The sequence below is a fragment of the Apium graveolens genome, unplaced genomic scaffold (genome assembly GCF_009905375.1).
Source record: "Apium graveolens cultivar Ventura unplaced genomic scaffold, ASM990537v1 ctg6309, whole genome shotgun sequence".
Taxonomy (NCBI): Eukaryota; Viridiplantae; Streptophyta; class Magnoliopsida; order Apiales; family Apiaceae; genus Apium; species Apium graveolens.
Window position 1 is genome coordinate 172,491 of NW_027419369.1, and position 19,940 is coordinate 192,430.

Below are 19,940 nucleotides of genomic sequence, written 5' to 3' on the forward strand. Positions count from 1 at the left end.
TTCTTAGTCTAAAGATGAAGAAGGGTGGCACTGTTATAATTGATGATAGCAAGACTCTTTCTATTCTTGGAAAAGGAAAAATTCATAATTATATTGTGTCTTTAAATAAAGCTCAATATGTTAAAGATCTTACTTAAAATCTGCTTAGTATAAGTCAATTATTTGATGATGGTCATAAATTAGATTTGGTCAACATGAGTGTATTATACTTGTTGGTTCTAATAAAATTCCTATAGTTGCTAGAATAGAAAAAAAATTATATATGTATTGGATTTTGAAGAACAGAAACAATCATGTTGTTTAGAAGCAATTGATATTAGTCCAGAAATTTTGCATAGAAGACTTGGACATGCACACATGGAACTACTTAGCAAGCTGTCAATAAAATAGCTAGTTCGAGGATTACCAAAATTGAAGTATGTTAAAATGGAAACATGTACTGCTTGTCAAATAGAAAAGCAAATCAGAACATCATACAAATTCAAGAAAGTGGTATCAACTTCTAAACCTTTAGAGATTTATTTGGTTCAGAAGGATATAAGAGTATTGGAGGTGGTATGCTTTTGTTCTTGTTGATGATTATTCTAGCTATACTTGGGTATTGTTTTTATCTACTAAAAATTGTGCATTTAGTGAATTTGAGAAGCTAATCAAGTTACTTTAGAATAAGCTTGAAACAAGACTTATAGATCTACGAAGTGATCATGGTGGTTAAGTCCAAAAGGACTTTATTCCTTATTGTAAAAAAAGAGGAATTACACATCAATTTTTAGCACCTCGTACACCATAAAAAAGGAGTTATGGAGCATAAGAACAGGTCGTTGCAAGAAACAGCAAGGACTTTGCTTCAGGACAGCAAGCTGCCAAGGAGTGGGCAAAAGCTGTCAACACAACAAGTTATGTTCTTAACATAGTGCTAATCAGGCCATTACTCAACAAGACTCCATATGAATTGAGGAAGAAGAAACCTAATATTCTAAATCTTATGAAGTTATATTTTTAGGTTATTCTTTAACAAGTCGGGCATATAGAGTTTATAATATATATATATATATATATATATGTTGTTAAAGAGTCTATTGAATGTCTCATTTCAAGAGTCTAATGATGATCTATCAAGGGAAGAGGAAGATGTTGCAGGTACTAGTACTGGTAGCGAGCTGGCAGTGAAGAATACTGAGAAGCTTGGGAACAGTTATCTAGACTTACTTTGGAACAGTTATCTAGACTTACTTTGGAAGGTCCAAGGGGAAATAGAGCTACTGAGAAGCTTCAGAATATGTTTGATGGTGAAGATCTATTTGAACAAATGAGGAAGTCATAGCTCAACATTATCTACCAAAGTCATTTAAGACAGTGAAAAATCATCCTCCATAATTAATTATTGGAAGGAATTAAGATAAAAAAATGGTACAGTAAATATTTATGCTTTTGTAGCTTTTCTAGCTAGGGAGGAACCAAAGAATATCAATGAAGCTCTTAATAATGAAAATTGGATCATGGAAATGCCGGAAGAACTCAATCAATTTGATAAATGTGATGTTTGGGTGGCACAAGAATACAATCAATAAGAAGGCATTAATTTTGATTAAAATTATGCTCATGTTCCAAGATTAGAGTCTATCAGAATACTACTTTCATTTGCATGCTACAACAAAATCAAGTTACACCAAATGGATGTAAAGAGTGTGTTCTTAAATGGATTTCTTAAAGAGGAAGTTTATGTCAAGAAACCTCCTGGATTTGAGAATGAAAAATATCCTAATTATGTGTTCAAGTTGAGGAAAGCTTTATATGGATTAAGGCAAGCACCTCGTTCTTCGTATGAAAAGTTAAGTGATTTTTAATCAAGAATGGTTTCATTTGAGGTACTATTAATCTAACTTTATTTAATATGTTTAAAGTTAAAGATATTTTAGTTATGAAAATATATATTGATGATATTATATTTGATGCTATAACTGATTCTTTTTGCGAATGGTTTTCTAAGTGTTAGCATAGTGAATTTGATACGAGCATAATGGGAGAGCTCAATTATTTTTTGGTTTTATAAACAAGCAAACTCCTGTAAGGCATATATATACATCAATCAAAGTACATGAGGAACTTACTCAAAAGTTTGGTTATAATAATGTCAAGTTGAAATCAACACCAAGGAGTGCAGTCAGCAAGCTGACAACCGATGAACAAGGTAAAGATGTTGATATTCGGACTTAAAGAGGTATGATTGGAAACTTATTATATCTTTCATCCTATAGACCTAATATTATGAATAGTGTTTGTGTTTGTGCAAGATTTCCATCTAAGCCTAAAGAGTCTCATTTGAACGTTGTTAAGAGAATTTTTAAATATTTGAGTGGAACTATTACTCTTGATTTATTCTATCATATCACAAATGCATTTGATCTTGTTGTGTATAGTGATGTAGATTATGCAGGTTGTCAATCATATAGAAAGAGTACCAGTGGTGTTGGTGCTTACTTAGGACAAAGTTTGGTTTCTTGGTTAAGCAAGAAGCAAACATATGTTGCATTATCAACAGCTGAAGGAAAATATTTAGCAGCTGTGAGTTATTGCTAACAAATGCTTTGGATGAGAAAACAACTTAAGGATTTTGAAATTTTTGTGGTCAAACTCCTATTTACTGTGACAATACAAGTACTATCAATATTTCTGAGAATTTAGTGAATCACTCGAGAACCAAGCATATCGATGTTAGACATCATTTCTTGAGAGACAATATTGCAAAAGGGATAGTTAAGCTGGTATTTTTTGCTACTGATGCTCGAATTGCTGATATTTTCACAAAACCTCTAGTTGAAAAGCATTTCAGCACACTCAGAAGAGAATTGGGAAGGTGTAATATTCAATAAGCAAGCTTACATGCTGGTATCGGGTATTATTAACTCACTCTTAAATTTTTCAATTTATTTGTTTAGTTTGCATGTGATGTAAATTATGTTTATAATTTTGAATTTGTATGATATATGATCTACCTGTTATGTGAATTAAATGTTTAATATCTTGTTTCGTGTTATGCATAGTTTCAAGATTTATTTAATTAATTTATACTTTATACTCTCCGACCTCAGCGCGTATAACAATGGCTCCAACGCGCCAAGAACTCCGATTTCCGCCAGAGAGGACTGAGAGTTCGGAGAAGAATTAAAATAAATTTATGTAACAGGATGAGGACTATTAAAGTGAGGTGAGCGGGGGGAAGATGGTGGAGGCAGGGGGTCCAAGTATGAGGAGAGAGAGAGATGTGGATCGACTCACGAAAGTGACATATTTTTGCTTTGTTTTGAGTTCAGGACTTCAGTTTATTGAGAGGCAGTGAGGGGGTTCAGAGATGTGAGTTGATATAGATGTCGGCGGACACCACTTCATGCTTCTGTTTGTGATGGTCTAGTATAGAAAATGGTAATTTGCTATGGTTTTTTTAATGGGTCGGGCCTTAATTTAATTAAGTGCTTACCAATTCTAATTTTTTAAATTGTTTCTATGATATCTAAATTTTGGTAAATTATTTTAATATTATGATTTTTTACAAGAATTAGAATTTTACAAAAACTTATTTTAACCATTATTTTAAAAAGAACATAAAATCGTGATTTCGGTTGTTTATCATAAATCCCACCAGTACTAGTGTGCACTGGAATTTACTATTAAGTTTAATTATATCTTATCGGTTAAAAGTAATCAAGAAAATAGAAGAAACATTCTAAGGTTACAAACCCCTATATCGATTTTGTAAAACTAACTAAGATTTAATTATTTAAATTAGTTGATTTTTCCCGAGAACCCTTTACTTTTTGAAAATTTTTACATCTGTACGGTTGGATTCCTAAAATAATTAAATATGAATCAGAAAATCAAATCATAATTAAATTTTTATATCAAAATAATTTTATTTGGTTTTGAAAAGTCAAACAATAGTTTGACTAGTACAGCTAACTAGTGTTAAATCCTAAATTGGTGTTTTAGTTTTTAAAAATTATTTTTTATCGATCCAACAGTATGAATGTCAACAAATAAATATATATTAGTGATATAACCAAAGTTTTAGGTCAAAATAATTTTATTTGGTTTTCCATTTGATAAGTCAAACATCAGTTTGACTAGTACAGCTAACTAATGTTTAGACCTGAATTGGTATTTCGATTTATTAAAAAATATTTTTCAATCGATCCAATCATATGGATGTCAATATATATATTAGTGATATAACCAAAGTTTCAGTTGAAATTAATTTTCTTTGGTTTGCCATTTGAAAAGTCAAACATTAGTTTGACTAGTACAGCTAACTAGTGTTTAGTCATGAATTGGTGTTTCAATTTTTTTGAAAATTTTTCTAATCGATCTAACCATATGGATGTCAATATATATATATATATATATATTAATGATATAACCAATTTTTCAGATGAAAATACTTTTCTTTTGTTTTCCATTTTAACATTCAGGTATCAGTTTAACTAGTACAGTTAACTAGTGTTTAGTCCTGAATTGATGTTTTGATTTTTTTAAAAATAATTTTCATTTATCTAACAGTATGGATGTCAATATATATATATATATATTAGTGATAAAACCAAATTTTTAGATCAAATTAATTTTCTTTGGTTAGATATTTCAACATTCAGGTATCAGTTTGACTGGTACAGCTAACTAGTGTTTAATCCTGAATTGATATTTCAGTTTTTTTAAAAATATTTTTATCAATCCAACTGTATGGATTCCTATATATATATATATATATGTGTGTGTGTGTGTGTGTTATTTATATAACAAAAATTTCAGATTAAAACAATTTTATTTTGGTTTGCCATTTTCAATAGTCAAACATCAGTTTGACTAACATAACTACATAATGTTTGGTCCTGAATTGGTGTTTCAATTTTTTTAAAATATTTTTCATCGATCCAACCTTGTGGATGTCGATAGATATACATTTTAGTGATATAACCAAAATTTCACATCAAAATAATTTGATTTGTTTTGCTATTTTAAAAGTCAAACATCCGTTTGACTAACACATAGTGTTTGGTCCTAAATTGGTGTTTTGATTTTTTTTAAAAATATTTTTCATCGATCCAACCTTATGGATGTCGATAGATATACATATTAGTGATATAACCAAAATTTTAGATCAAAATAATTTTATTTGGTTTGCCATTTTAAAACTCAAGCATCAGTTTGACTAGTACAACTAACTAGTGTTTAGTCCTGAACTAGTGTTTTTAATTTTTTAAAAATATTTTTCATCGATCCAATCTGTTAGGTAATTAATACAACACATAGGGGGTGAATGTGTTTTAGGATATTTCATATTTTTTGAACTGTTATGGATATGGTGAACAAAGTAATCTAATTTGTAAAGATAAAGTGTTTTAAGAGAAATGATAAAACATGCACATAAACACACTATCTTCAAAACTCACTTAATGGTTAAGTGTAGAAAAGAAGCAAAGGTAATATTTATGTGAATGAGTACGAAGTACAACCAAGATTATTAAATGAAAGAGAATGAAGTACAACCCCGTTGATTAAATGAGAATGATAACAAGAATTGGGAGTCAAAAGTATGGTATTTAAGTAATGGAGGATCAAATCACACGACTGGTACCAAGTCTAAGTTCAAGAGTTTAGATGAAAGCGTGACAGGAAAATCAGGTTTGGCGTCGCTATCAAGGGTAAGGGTAAAGTTGGTTTTAGATGCAAAAAAGGAGAATAATTGAATATCTATAAGGTCTAATATATTTGTGAACTTGTGCAGAAATATCATATCTTTGGGTCAACTAGCTGGGAACAAGAATGATTCTTAGAGGGCTTTATTTGTGGGTGTATGACATCCAAAAATGCTTAGTCATGAAAGGTAGACGCTTTGAAAATAGACTATAAAATATTATCCTAGAAACTTTGAAACCTTCATGTCTACTAGTTAATGGGAAATAATCAACTTGGGTGTGGCACTCAAGGTTTGGCCATGTTAACTTTCAAGCGATAAAATTAATGTCAACATAATGGCACAAGGCATACATGTTTTCTTTTAACTGAAGACTGTATATGAAGGTTGTTTAATGTCAAAGCAAATCAGAAATTATATTCTACAGAATATTGATTATCGAGCTAAGAGGGTGTTGGGATTAATTAATTGTGATATTTCCGGATGTATTTCACCGGAGACAACAAAGGCCAACATGTATTTTTTACTCTTAGTCGATGACTTTACTTATCTAGTGTGGATTTAAAGTTGAAAGGAAAAATTGAGGCCTTCAATGCATTCAAAAAGTTTAGAATCTCGGTTGACAAAGAATCAAAAGAAAAATTAAAGTGTTTCATATGGACAGGGGTGGATAATTTAACCCAAAAGAATTCTCAAAATATTGTGAAATATTATATGGCCCACATGAAACTGCCTAGTATGCATACAACCAAAGTCATAGGTTGGTGTGGTTAATATCGGGAGAGAGGAAGGAACTAAAGTGTATCGCTCGTATAATCCAAATTTTGGCTCTATACATGACATTATCTTTGAATAAAAAAGGCCACGGCTATGAGTTGTTGAACAGGAATCATAGAATTTTGGATCACATGATTCATTTATTATGGTAGGAAATCGGTTGAATGAAGGTTTTGAACAAGGTGGCTATTAAAGCGAGAAGGAACTAACAACTTCTAGCATGAATACAGGGAGCCATACAGTCCAAACGGAGAATTACGAGACAGGGAAAATAGCGCACAAAATTATGTACAGAGTAAGTCATCAAATAGCAACAATAGTGAACCTTAGAATTTTCATGTACTGAGTAATATTTATAATGAAACGGACGAGTTGGAAGCTGAAAATGAGAAAAACATGGGAACAATCCATGAACAATGAGATTGAAACCATTGAAAAAACTAACACACGGGCCATAGTCGAATTGCCACATGGGAAAAGCTGTGCATTTGAAGTGGGTTTTTAGGCTTAAGAGGGACACAAACAGGGAAATTAAGCACAATGCTAGGTTAATCATGAAGGGTTACGTACAAAAGTAAGGTGTGGATTATGATAAGGTACTTGCACCACTGACAAGGCTTGAGACTGTGAGACTATTACTGGCATGTACCAAAAAATGGGTGGTCGGTTCATCATTTGGACGTTGAGTTCGCATTTCCTGAACGGAGAATTGCACGATACAATTTACAATTTACGTAACCCAACCAGAGAGATTTGCAAAAAAAACAAGGAGCACCTAGTGTATAGGTTGATAAAAGCTTTGTATAGATTGCATCAGGATCCACGAGCCTAGTATGCTCTTTTCAGTAAGTACTTTGAAAAATTGGGGCTTTCATTAAATGTCCATACGAGGATGCGGTATATACAAAAATGGAGAGAACTGAAAGCTTCATAATTGGAGTGTACGTAGATGATCTCCTTGTTATATGTATGAGTCTTTCTACTATTATGAAATTTCAATAGCAAATCATTATATTATTTTATATGAGTGACCCTAGAAAATTATCACACTATTGGGTATGCCATAAAATCTGTTCGAAAAGGTCATGTTGTCTGATTATAGTTTGGAGAATAATCCAATGGACATTAAGTTGCATATTGGGAAACATGGGAAGGGTACATTAGTGGATTCAACATAATTTAAAAATATGGTAGGGGGCTTAAGATATTTGAAGTCTTTCATCTTTAAAATCATTAACTTCTTCACAAGTGAGCCATCTTCTTTTTTATCATCATTGTCTTCAACATCAGTTAGAACATAGTGATTTTGTCAATTACCTACTATTTACCAAAAGCATTAATTAGCATATGAATATACATGTAATATTTGAGATATTTGAATACAAACACACATATGTAAAAAAACTATAAATTTATATGTCTATACATTAAAAAAGAGATATCATCAAATACATACTCATGATTAAGTTTGTGATATGATTACATTTGAATTTGAAGAGTGTGAAGTTGATTACACCAAAAATTGGGTATTATAATGATATGATAGATTAAGTATAAGATATACAAAAAGGGAAGGGGAAAGACTAACTACTAAATAACAAGTTGAATTAAATCCAACTGAATGATTCAAAAAATCGGTTGGTAATGTAATTATTGCTTAAATCAAATTTTCACAATAATTCATATTTCTCTTTAAAAATATCATAAAACTTTAAATTTTTCAGACTAAAATAAAATCAACTAAATTCGGTTGGTTATTGTCGTTGGCTTTGTAATGACGAGATATTCAAATTTCTATAAAAATTCTCGTTCCCTAAAATTTCATGAAATTTAAAATATACGGCCTAAAATAAAACCAACTAAATTCAGTTGATTTTTTATGTGGTTGATTTTGTAGGCAGGTTATTCAAGTTTTTACAAAAATTCAAATTCCTCCCCCCAAAGGTTTAATTTCCCCCCAAATTCAAATTCAAAGTCTCCTCCCCCAAAGTTTTTTATTACGAAAACTAACGATAAAACTATAATTAGTAATAAACTTGATACTCGTACCTTGGATCGTTTTAAAAAATAATTTATGTATTAAAATTTTCTAACCCTGATCTAACCGCTAAAATCTAACCCTAAATCTAAACCCTACACTCTAGTTTACGCAGATATAGGACATTTTATTTTCGATAATTTTTAATTTTTTATTTATTTCTGTGTAATCATCTTTTAATGTCATTTGGGACCTTTGGCAACAAAAAAATATTGAAATATTTATTTAGTTCTTTTTAATATTTTAAATGGTTTTATTATAATTTGATGAAATCATTACTTAATAAAAATAAATATTACTTTTTATTATGTTTTTTCTGTTTTATATAATTTAACAAAAAAATTTAAAAAAGAAGAAAATTTAGTCCATTGGTTATAGACCACTATTGTCACTTAATATTGGTCATTTTTAAAATCTTAAACAATTATTAACCGTAACGGTTGGTTTTGGGTGGTTTCTTTCGCCCTCCAACGTGACATGTCACTTCGTCGGCCAATAACATTGCGACACTGCATTAAAGTATTGATAAGTGCATTAAATGCACGTACCACACTTTTCCAACAACCCTTTTTCCAACCAATTTCTGTCGTTTATGGCAATTTAGATTTCCAATTGATTTAGGTAGTTTATAATTGTATGCATGTCCAACTGATATATTTTCAACTGATTCATTTGTTGGTTTTTGTCGGTTTGAAAAGAAAAGAAAAACCGACCAACCGAGGGTTGGTACTTGGTTGATTATGTACATTATTACGACCAATTATATTGGTCGACCAATTACATTGGTCGATTATATTTGGTTGAAAATGTAAATCAAAACCATCCAATGTGTGATAGTCTCATTTCTAACGGTTACTTATAGCCCATGTTTCTTTTAGTGGGAGAAGACCCATGCTCATTGTTGAAGACCGAGATTGAGATGTTACCCGAAAATTTTAAAAAATTATTTATAGTTCTCACTTGTTATTCAACTACAATGGCTGAGGCTCTTTAATTCGAGATACAATGTATAATTTTTTGTTTCATCAATTGTGATAGTCCTTTGTTCTTAATTCGTGTGTCAGGTCCATAGCCCATTTTGTTAATACTTATTTTTACTTCATGCATGTTATCTTGATTTTAAATGTTCATTTTTTTGTTTTTTTAATTATTTAAAACTCTAGATTTTAACATGTGATATGGGTTTATTTCTTTTTATCAGTTACAATATATGTTTCCCAAGTCCATATGCTCCTTCTACATGTCAAGTTTCATAGTATTTGCCTACTTGTTCACTTAGTATATGTACTGTTATAATTTCTTTTCATGTTAATTTTTTTGTTTTCAAAAAAATATATATACATAACAGTTATTCATTTTTATCGAGCACATTAATTTAATATGGTAACATGTTTTCATGTCTTGTTTATTTATTAATGAATATTGAAAGGGTCTGATTTTATCATTTTTAGAGGAAAAAATGATGTGAATATAAACTACTTTAAAAAAATTCCACAAATTTACATCATTCTATATTGAAAATAATTAGGCTCTTGTGGAATATATAATATGTCAAGGATATACATAAGTTAGATCTGAATATCTCGGAAGTGAGATCGAATGGGAAAATAGAAGAAACCTTAAAATTTCATCTCTTTAGCTCTCTCCCACATATACATACTAGGTAGATCAAATTTTTTATTGAATTGAGGTGTTAATTGCTATTAAGCCTTGTTATATATCTGAACCGATTGTCTCTGAGTGTTTCTGAGTTGTATGATCCTCGAAGTGATAGTCCTGCAACCCATAACAGCCTAAGTGGGAAAATAAACTCTTTAGAACGGTAACTTTTCTCGAGGGTTCAGAGACTCGGCTGATTTTGATAAAGTTGCTCTATATCTAAGTGATATCATCTTTTCTCTTTAAATTACGGTCATTGATATATGTTGTATTTTAACCTATGTGTTTAGTTCGTTATTGGCGGATCTGAATGCTCTTGTGAATTGTCATATAACTTCTCAATTGTAGCTATGTAGTTTTAACTATATCCAACAGAATGAGTATCATATAATTTCCTTGTTATTATATATGTGACAGACATTATGAAATGCAGAAAGATCGGGAGCTCTTACACGGTGCTTAATTATTGATCAATCTTAATAATTTACTAAAAGTTATGCATGTAAATATCCAACCATAATTCTGATTAATCAACGTAAGAGTGATAAAAGAAATAAGAAGTTGATCGCTAGCACTTTAGGTTGTAATATACCACTCAAAAAAGTTCACAATGTGTTTTTTAACTATTCTTTTATCTGTATTTTTTAAGGTCGAAATATTTTATTCTTCCTTCTTCGGATACACTTTCTTGCATATTTAAAATATGAATATAGATATAGTCATAATTTTTCCATTTATATTACTTAAAACAAAGATCTTGTTACTAAAAATATATGTTCACTTATATTCTTTTTTAAGCTTAGTGTTGTATTGTGCTACTAAAAAAGAAGTTCTTAATTTTTAAACTATTTTAACAATGTTGATTCAACCCGAGGTTGACAAACATATCTTGTACGAAAGAAGCTAGGTATTTTTAAGGTAAATTTGAGTTCTTTATTCTTACAAGCTACAAGTGATTGTGTATGCAACGTTGTCTCATTGCACACTTTTGTGCAAATGAAAATAATCTTGTCAAACAAATACAAACCAGTTTTTTTAATTCTGGTTTGAGGCTTTCGGGGAAAAGAACATCTAGTAGTCCAAAAATAGTGAGTCGAATACAAAATTTAACATTTATATATAGGATGTTATTCATCTTAAAAGAGTATCCTAAAATCATATGGTAATTTGTTAATATTTTTAGCATTGAAGAAATGATAATTTGAAAAAATATCACTTATACTATAATACAAAGAACGAAAATGTATAATTGAAGTCAATATCTTTGATCAATAATAATAGCAACACACAATTAAAGTGAGTTATTTTCTAGGAATTTAATAGTTATTAATGCTTCACAATCGAACAAGGGATATTTAAAGGTAAAGTGTAACATTGATGCTAATAAAGGAATTTTAACTAATTAGGACTTATAGACATCAAATAATATTATATTTATAAAGAAATCTATCAAGACCGAAGATTTGGTATATACAAGTTAGGCCTTAAAAGAATTGAGTCATCAAGTCGAGTTTTGAGGAAAATGAGCTGAGTTTAACCATTTTTCTTAACGAACCGAGCCGAGCATCTTTATCGCACAAAAGTTGTATTCGAGCTCGAGCTCGTTAGTAAACCGAGTCGAACTAGAGCTTATCAAACATTAACGAGTCGAGTCGCACTAGTGTACAAATCGAGCAGCTTGCAAACATTACACTTTTCGTACTAAATAGTTTAGCAAACTATTAACAAAAAAAGGCTCAAGTATAACTATCAATATAAGAAAGAAAATTAGGTCCAACCCAACCTAAAGTAAATTAATTTAATATAACCTAAACCCTAAATGTGTAAAACTAAAAACAGTAAGCTAAAGCTGCAGATAAGGTTCGTATCTCGACTAAATCTTCAATCATCATTTATCATCTCTTAATTCTTCATAATCATCTATCATCTATCTATATCTTTCACGATGTACATATTTGATTATGTTATATATATATATATATATATATATTACGTATGCGATTATATAGTTTAATTTCTCTATTTATGTCTCTTGGTATACATCGATTTATGTTGTAATGTTCGATTTTTTTGTGTTTTATTGCAGATTTGTATATTAAAATAGCTTCTTAAAGAAATAAGGGGTGGTTTGAATATATACCATAAAAATAGAACAAATATTATATGTACTTTTTTCGAGCTCTAACAAGCCGAACACGAGTTATTCAATTTCGAACCGATTTAATAATTTGAAACCGCTCTCGAGCTGAACTCGAGTCGAACATGCTAGAGTTCGGCTCGAACTCGTTATGCTTAAAGAACACTCTTTGTTATTCGAGCTCGAGCTCTTACGAGCTGAGCCAAACCGAGTTTTCATTTAACGAGATGAGCTTGAACTGCTCATGAACAGCTCGGTTCATTTACAGTGTCTTAGATGTAATGAAGAAATTTGCATGCCAACAGTGAAAAATGTTCTTTAATATATTCAAGCATCATTGTTAATAAGAGGTTGAGGATATTTGAAACTACTATTAACATTGAAGACCGAATGATTCTAGTATAATTTATTTTTGAGAATGGACTTGACAACTTGTTTGAAAAGATTAACCTAACATCAAGTTGGTGTTACTCATCTATAAATCAGAATTTTGTACTAGAAATCAAGGCAACAAGACGGGTTAACATGTCTGGCAAGGAAAATTTATTAACTACAATTTTTCATCTAAAAGAATCATAAAAAGTTAAGGGGTGACCTCCGTCGATATTCCAAAACTATCTCAACTATTTATCATAATAAGAAAATTATTAGGAGTTCTTAGGGTTATGACGAGCTCAAGACACCATATTTTCAAGTGTAATACATGAACCACCAAACTCATCCAATTCATTCGGAGTTTGAAGGATCAACATGTGTGAGCTATGATAGTTTTATTATACCACCTAGTTCTTGCAGCTAACACAGACCATTCATGTGTTGTTATATCATAATTCTTGTTTATAAACAAAATTCAAGTTCGGATATAAGTGTTTATATTTGACAAACTCAAGAAAGAACTGAATGTATTTCAGAACCAACAGTCACATTATTTCCACTGCAATACAAAAGATATAAAGAGGAATAACAACTGAACTCCTAGAACCCAGGGACTAGGCTCATGGGCTAACAAAGACTCCTACAATAACTCTAACTACATGAACGTTATTCAAACAAACCGAAACATTCTCCACCATCAGCTAGACTTATTCAACTAAACAAAATAAATTAAGACAAGTTTGATATTAAACCCAACAATCTCCCCCGTAAACTTGTCTAGTTAAATCTTTCATGCCTAGAAGCTTCCTCATATGTTCAAACTTTACTGTCACTAATGCTTACGTTAATATGTCTGCTCGCTGGCTTTCTCCACCTATGTGTTGAAAAAACTTAGAGAAAAAAGACACCTACATGTACTGCTATATTTCTTATTTTCTTTTCCTCTCCTAAAACTCAAGGTAAACTAGCCATTATATAGGCTTTACAAACATATTAAAACTAACTATTACTAAAACTAACCACTACTAATTAATGGGTAAATTACATGTCCATAATTTACTCCATAACTCCACTACCCCACTACTAAACAATTCTAAAATAATATTTTTCTCTAATAATTAATCATTGCTAAATATCTAATAATTAAATAAACAAATAATTAATAACTAAATTTAAGATTATTCCAACATTCACCCCCATAATCTTAAATTTACGAAGCACTTTCTCTTCGCCTGTGATGCACTTCTCATCACCATCAATTTTGATGCACTATCTCATCAAAAACACTTTGGAGCACTTTCTCTCCAAAAACACTTTGGAGCACATTCTCTCCACAACTCTAAAATAAAATTTCTTTCATTGCCTCTTGAGCCATGATATCTTTCTCATTATTTCCCCCGCTCATGTTCCTCCTTCATTTTTATTCTTGCTTCTCTTTCCTTTTCCACGTACCATTTCATCTTGATATTTCACTAAATATATATGGAGAAATTTTTAATACCATTTGAAATCTCATATAAATACTTAATATATATATATATATATAAATGTATGTATTTTTATAAGAGTCTCACAAGCCTTATAACATATAGCTCTGATGCCATGTTAAAAAACTTAGAGAAAAAAGACACCTACATGTACTGCTATATTTCTTATTTTCTTTTCCTCTCCTAAAACTCAAGGTAAACTAGCCATTATATAGGCTTTACAAACATATTAAAACTAACTATTACTAAAACTAACCACTACTAATTAATGGGTAAATTACATGTCCATAATTTACTCCATAACTCCACTACCCCACTACTAAACAATTCTAAAATAATATTTTTCTCTAATAATTAATCATTGCTAAATATCTAATAATTAAATAAACAAATAATTAATAACTAAATTTAAGATTATTCCAACACTATGTGTTTAATAACAATTTCACCTCGATCAATGCATTCCCTGATGAAATGAAAACGTATGTCGATGTGCTTGCTTCGCTTATGAGAAACTGGATTTCTTGCCAAATCTATTGTTGACCTATTATCAACATATATAACAACTGGATTCATTCGTTCACCTGTAACCTGCATCATCACGTTCCTGAGCCAAATCCCTTGGCACGCAGCTATTGCAGCAGCCATATATTCTGCTTCATAGGAGGATAAGGCAATATTATGTTGCTTTTGAGACACCCATGTCACTAAACATTCATTCAGATAGAAAACCATTGCACCAGTACTTCTTCGATCATTGAGATTTCCTGCTAGGTTACTGTCAGAATATCCAGTAAATACGTTATTTCCACAATCCTTTGTGTAGACCAGACCAAGATTCAACGTGCCGTGTATATATCTCAGTATACGTTTTGTTGCATTAAGATGAATTATAGTTGGTCTTTCCATGTGTCTGCTAATCACACCCACAGCGTATACAATGTTCGGGCATGTGTAAACCAAGTATCTAAGTCCACCAACTAGACTCTTAAATTATATTGCATCGACTGCTTTCCCTCCTTCATTTTAAGTAATAACTTCCTTTGGATCCATAGGATATTTGCACGGATTACATTTAGCCATTCCTGCCCTTTCTAAGACCTTCCTTGCATACCCAGTTTGCTTCAGCTCAATAAAATCATTACTCTGCTTCACCTCAATACCAATATAATATAACAGCTTTCCCATATCGCTCATCTCAAAAACACCACTCATCTGATCCTTGAACTCTTGAATCATATTATTGTCTATGCCAGTCATAAGTAAGTCATCCACATAGACACTGATTATGATAGATTCAGCTCCCTTTCGTTTTACATACACCCCATGCTCATATGGACACCTAACAAATCCCAAATTCTCAAGACACTTATTATGTTTGGCATACCACGCACGTGGTGCCTATTTTAAACCGTACAAGGCCTTGAATAGCTTGTAAATATAACCCTTTCTTCATGGCTTGACAAACCATAAAAATACTTCATAAAAATCCACTCCCTTTTCTTGCACATACCCTTTTGCTACAAGACGCGCCTTGTGTTTCACAACATTTCCATCCGCATCATTTTTCAATTTGTATATCCTTTTCAAATCAATGACCTTGTGACCCGGTGACAAACTAGTTAACTCCCATGTATTATTTTTCTCTATAGAATCAATTTCATTTTGCATTGCTTGTCTCCAATCCTTACTTCTCTTTGCGTGATTTTACGAACTTGGCTAATCTATCCCCATAAGGAGCAGTTCATCTTCTTCCTCGACCTCTTTTGTGTTCTCATATAAGTCTGTCAAGCTTCTGAATTTCTTTGGTGTGTGACTGTCATGATACTGCTCTCTATTCACACCATGTCTCTGCTTCTGTGATGGCATCTCCATTTGATCTTGATCATCAAAAGCTGACATGTCTCCCCCGTGATCAGTAGCTTCATTCTCCTCATATCAATACAAATCTGGAACTTCAAAGTACCCTTGTTGATTTTCGTAGTCCTGTGATTGATCCTCCCATCTCCAGTATTTTCCTTCTTCAAATTTTACATCCCGACTAACAAATATACGCCTGTTCACTGGATCGTACAGCCTATAGGCCTTGGTGCCAAGCTCTTTCCCAAGATTCACAACCTCCATACTTCTATCATCTAGTTTCTTTGGGTTAATGCCAGGAACTTTCATATGCACGATGCAGCCAAAAACTCGAACATAGCTGAGATTTGGCTTCTTTCCCTTCAGTGCTTCATATGGGGTTTTTCCAGTCAATGCCCTGGTAGGGATTCGATTCAATATGTAAACCGAATGCCTATCAGCCTCTGCCCACAGCATAGATGGAAGATTAGCATGCTTCAAGTAGCTTCTTGCCATTTAAACCACTGTACGATTCCTACGTTTAACCACTCCATTTTGTTGAGGCGTGTACGGTGCTGTAAAGTGCCTCTCTATTCCCTTGTCTTCACAGTACACCTTGAAGTCATTAGACATGAACTCTCCACCATGATCCATTCTGAGCACACCAATTCTGTGGCTTGTCCCATTTTCAACCTTTGCTTGAAACCTTTTGAATATAATGAACCTTTCATTTTTATTTTTTAACATCAACATCCACATGAACCTAGTGAAATCATCAACCAATAACATAAAGTATCGATTACCTGCAGGAGTGCTTGGCGAAATGGGACCACAAATATCACTGTGTACTAGCTCCAGGAACTTTGTTGCACTAAAAATAGATTTCGAAGGAAATGGCCTTCTGGTTTGTTTCGACATCAAACATCATCTACATACCTCATTTGGCTGTTGCACCCTTGGCATACCAGTCACCATGCTTTGCTTGTGCATCATCACTATTGCAGGAAAATTGACGTGCCCTAAACGAGCATGCCACAACCACGAAGGATCCTCTAGCTTTGACAACAAGCACACGGAATTCCCAGACTCAATGATAATTCGATACAGCCTATTAGATGACCTTTTGACATTCATAGGTAATCTCTGGTTCTTATCATACACCTTTAAATACTCTCCATGAATTATGACCTTATTACCCAACTCGGACAATTGTCCCAAACTAATGATATTGCTACGTAAGTTTGGAATAAAATATACCTCACGCAGTATTCTTTCTTCTCCATTTTTGCAATTAAGACTTACAAAGCCTTTCCCTTTAATTTCCACTGTTGAGCCATCCCCAAACTTCACCTTGCCCACGATTGTTTCATCCAAGTTACTGAATTTTGATCTCTGTCCTGACATGTGATTACTTGCGCCATTATCCAAGTACCACACCTTGGATTCCCATATTTCATCATCATTCATTTTCAGCAATTTTGGTTGCACCCCTCGTTCATCAATTTCCACATTGTTTGCAGCAGCTTTCTCATTCTCAGCCAAGAGTAACGCTGGTTCATCATCCATTTGAGTCAGGTTAATCTCTTGTTTTTGTTCCTTTATTCTCCTTGGTTTGCGACACTCAGCTGCAAAGTGTCCATACCCAAAACAATTAAAACATTTGAATCAGCTCTTATCTTGCACACCTTGATTTTTCATCCCTGTATTTACAGTTGTGCCTCCCCGATTTAATTTCTTAAGCCATTCTTCACGTGTTAAAAGCAATTTGCTATCATCCCTTTCTCGTTTAATCCATTCTTCTTGAGTCAGCGTCTGCTGCTCACTACTGATTTCACTCGTGGCCTTCAACCTCTCTTCGTGCGCCTTGAGCGGGCCTATCACTTCCTCAACTGACATAGTGTCCAAATTACCAAATTGCTCCAGAGTGGACACAATCTGTAAAAACATAGTGGGACTGCTCGCAATATTTTCTTCACAACATACGATTCCTCCACTGTTTCACCCAGAGCCCTTATATTGGATACGATACCATTCAGCTTCATGTAGAACTCATCTAGCATGTCTGTATCCTTCATATTTAGAGCTTCAAAATTGGCTTTCAGAGTTTGCGCCCTGGCCTTCTTCACCTTTTCAGCCCCCTGGCTCATTATCTTGATCGCCTCCCAGGCATCTTTCGCAATTTTCTTGTCCGTAATGGCCAATAACATATCTTCAGGAATTGCCTGATACATCATTGCTAGTGCAACTTTATCTGTTTTTCCCTCTATTGCTGCCTTGGGATCACTAGGCTCCACCGCTTCCCAAACTCTATGGGCTTGCATAAATACTTTCAATTTTATGGACCATGCAATATAGTTTCTTTTCCCCAACATAGGATAACTCAATCCTAACGAACCTCCTTTCTACTTGCTTATATCCATCGTTGTTGTAGACTTTGGCATAAGCTAACATGAATGCTCCTTCCACACCTGCTCTTATACCAAATCTTGTTTGTAAACAAGATTCAAGTACAGATATAAGTGTTTATATTTAACAAACTCAAGAAAGAACAGAATGTATTTCACAACCAACAGTCACATTATTTCCACTGCAATACAAAAGATATAAAGAGGAAAAACAACTGAACTCCTAGAACCTGGGCTAACAAAGACTCCTACAATAACTCTGACTACGTGAATGTTATTCAAACAAACCGAAACATTCTCCACGATCAGCTAGACTTATTCAAATAAATAAAATAAATTACGACAAGTTTGATATTAAACCCAACAATAATGGAAATATTGTACCCCTCACCATGGCTGACAACCAATAAAATATATTAACATAATAATTAGTTATTTTTAAAGTGATAGTATATGATTGAGATTTGAAGCACTTAAATGTCGTGAATGATTATTGGGTGTAATAATTTGTCATGTTGTTGAAACTATACAAATTTGAAAATTTAAAGATGTAAAAAATTCCAAAAATATAATTGAGTACATAATACAAAACGACGAAAATATAAAACGGCACAAGTGTTAAGCATTATAAGTGACAATTTGTAATACAGTGATAAGAATAATGATACCGGTAACAAATTGGTAACCAAAATGGATCTCAAATACCACATATCATGCTACAAATCAATTAATTAATATTAGTGGACCTCCTCCATTACCAAAAATCTCACCATTAATATCATCTCAAGTCACCATGTCATGTAATTTGGAACCATATATTATTACACAATTTGATACCTCTAACACTACTCAAACTGATAATATTATTTTTAAGGACCTTTTTTACTTTTTAGTTGTCTATTTTGTTTTATTCTAAATAATAAAACTAATAATAAACCGTGATATATATATATAGAAAGAGAGAGGAATATACACTGAAAAAAATCAAAATCAACCAAACCAATCAAGTAAAAGATTAAAAGGTTATTTTTCAATTTAGTACAAATTTTGTACATGAGGAGGTACAGGACATATGGATAAAGATAATGCAAATTGATAACATAGAATTTTGAAAAATGATGAAACTATTATGCTACATGCTATTAATACAATTGATATGATTGAATTGCATACATAATCTAATATTTCCACTTTTCCTAGAAGAGACCCTCCCTGTTCAAAAGCTGCTTTAATGGGAATTGGTTCAAAATTGAGTAAAGAATATATCTGCATCATGAAGAAAGGCAATAAAAAATAATATTATAAAGTTTTCATGAGTGATCAGGTCACTGAATAAAAGAAGGATGTGCAATAAAAACAAACTACTTACCTATGTTCAAAGATAATCCCAGGTGTGTTGGGAGTTTCACCCTTCAAGTCAAGAATAAATAATTTATCATCAAATAATCTTTTCAATCAAATGAAAGTAACAAATACAAATGACTATTACATGGAATCTTGATAATTAAATAAATAATTAATAATTGTTTTCTAT

At 32.1% G+C, this 19,940-nt stretch overlaps 1 protein-coding gene across 1 annotated transcript; it reads right to left on the reverse strand.

The window, feature by feature from the left end:
- Positions 1-16,925: 16,925 nt before the first annotated feature.
- Positions 16,926-18,322, reverse strand: LOC141703175 (uncharacterized). The gene is made up of 3 exons (XM_074506772.1): positions 18,026-18,322; positions 17,687-17,936; positions 16,926-17,626 (listed from the first exon to the last, which is right to left on the reverse strand). The coding sequence occupies exons 1-3, from the start codon at positions 18,320-18,322 to the stop codon at positions 16,926-16,928; spliced, it is 1,248 nt and encodes a 415-aa protein (XP_074362873.1).
- Between the last annotated feature and the right edge of the window lie 1,618 nt (positions 18,323-19,940).

Excerpts from the sequence above, each read along its gene's own strand:
- LOC141703175 (XM_074506772.1), bottom strand. The coding sequence starts at position 18,322 with ATGCAAGCCCATAGAGTTTGGGAAGCGGTGGAGCCTAGTGATCCCAAG. Across the intron at positions 17,937-18,025 it reads ACATGAAGCTGAATGGTATC|ATTGTGTCCACTCTGGAGCA; the intron begins GTATCCAATATA and ends ATGTTTTTACAG. Across the intron at positions 17,627-17,686 it reads TACAGGGATGAAAAATCAAG|CTGAGTGTCGCAAACCAAGG; the intron begins GTGTGCAAGATA and ends GACACTTTGCAG.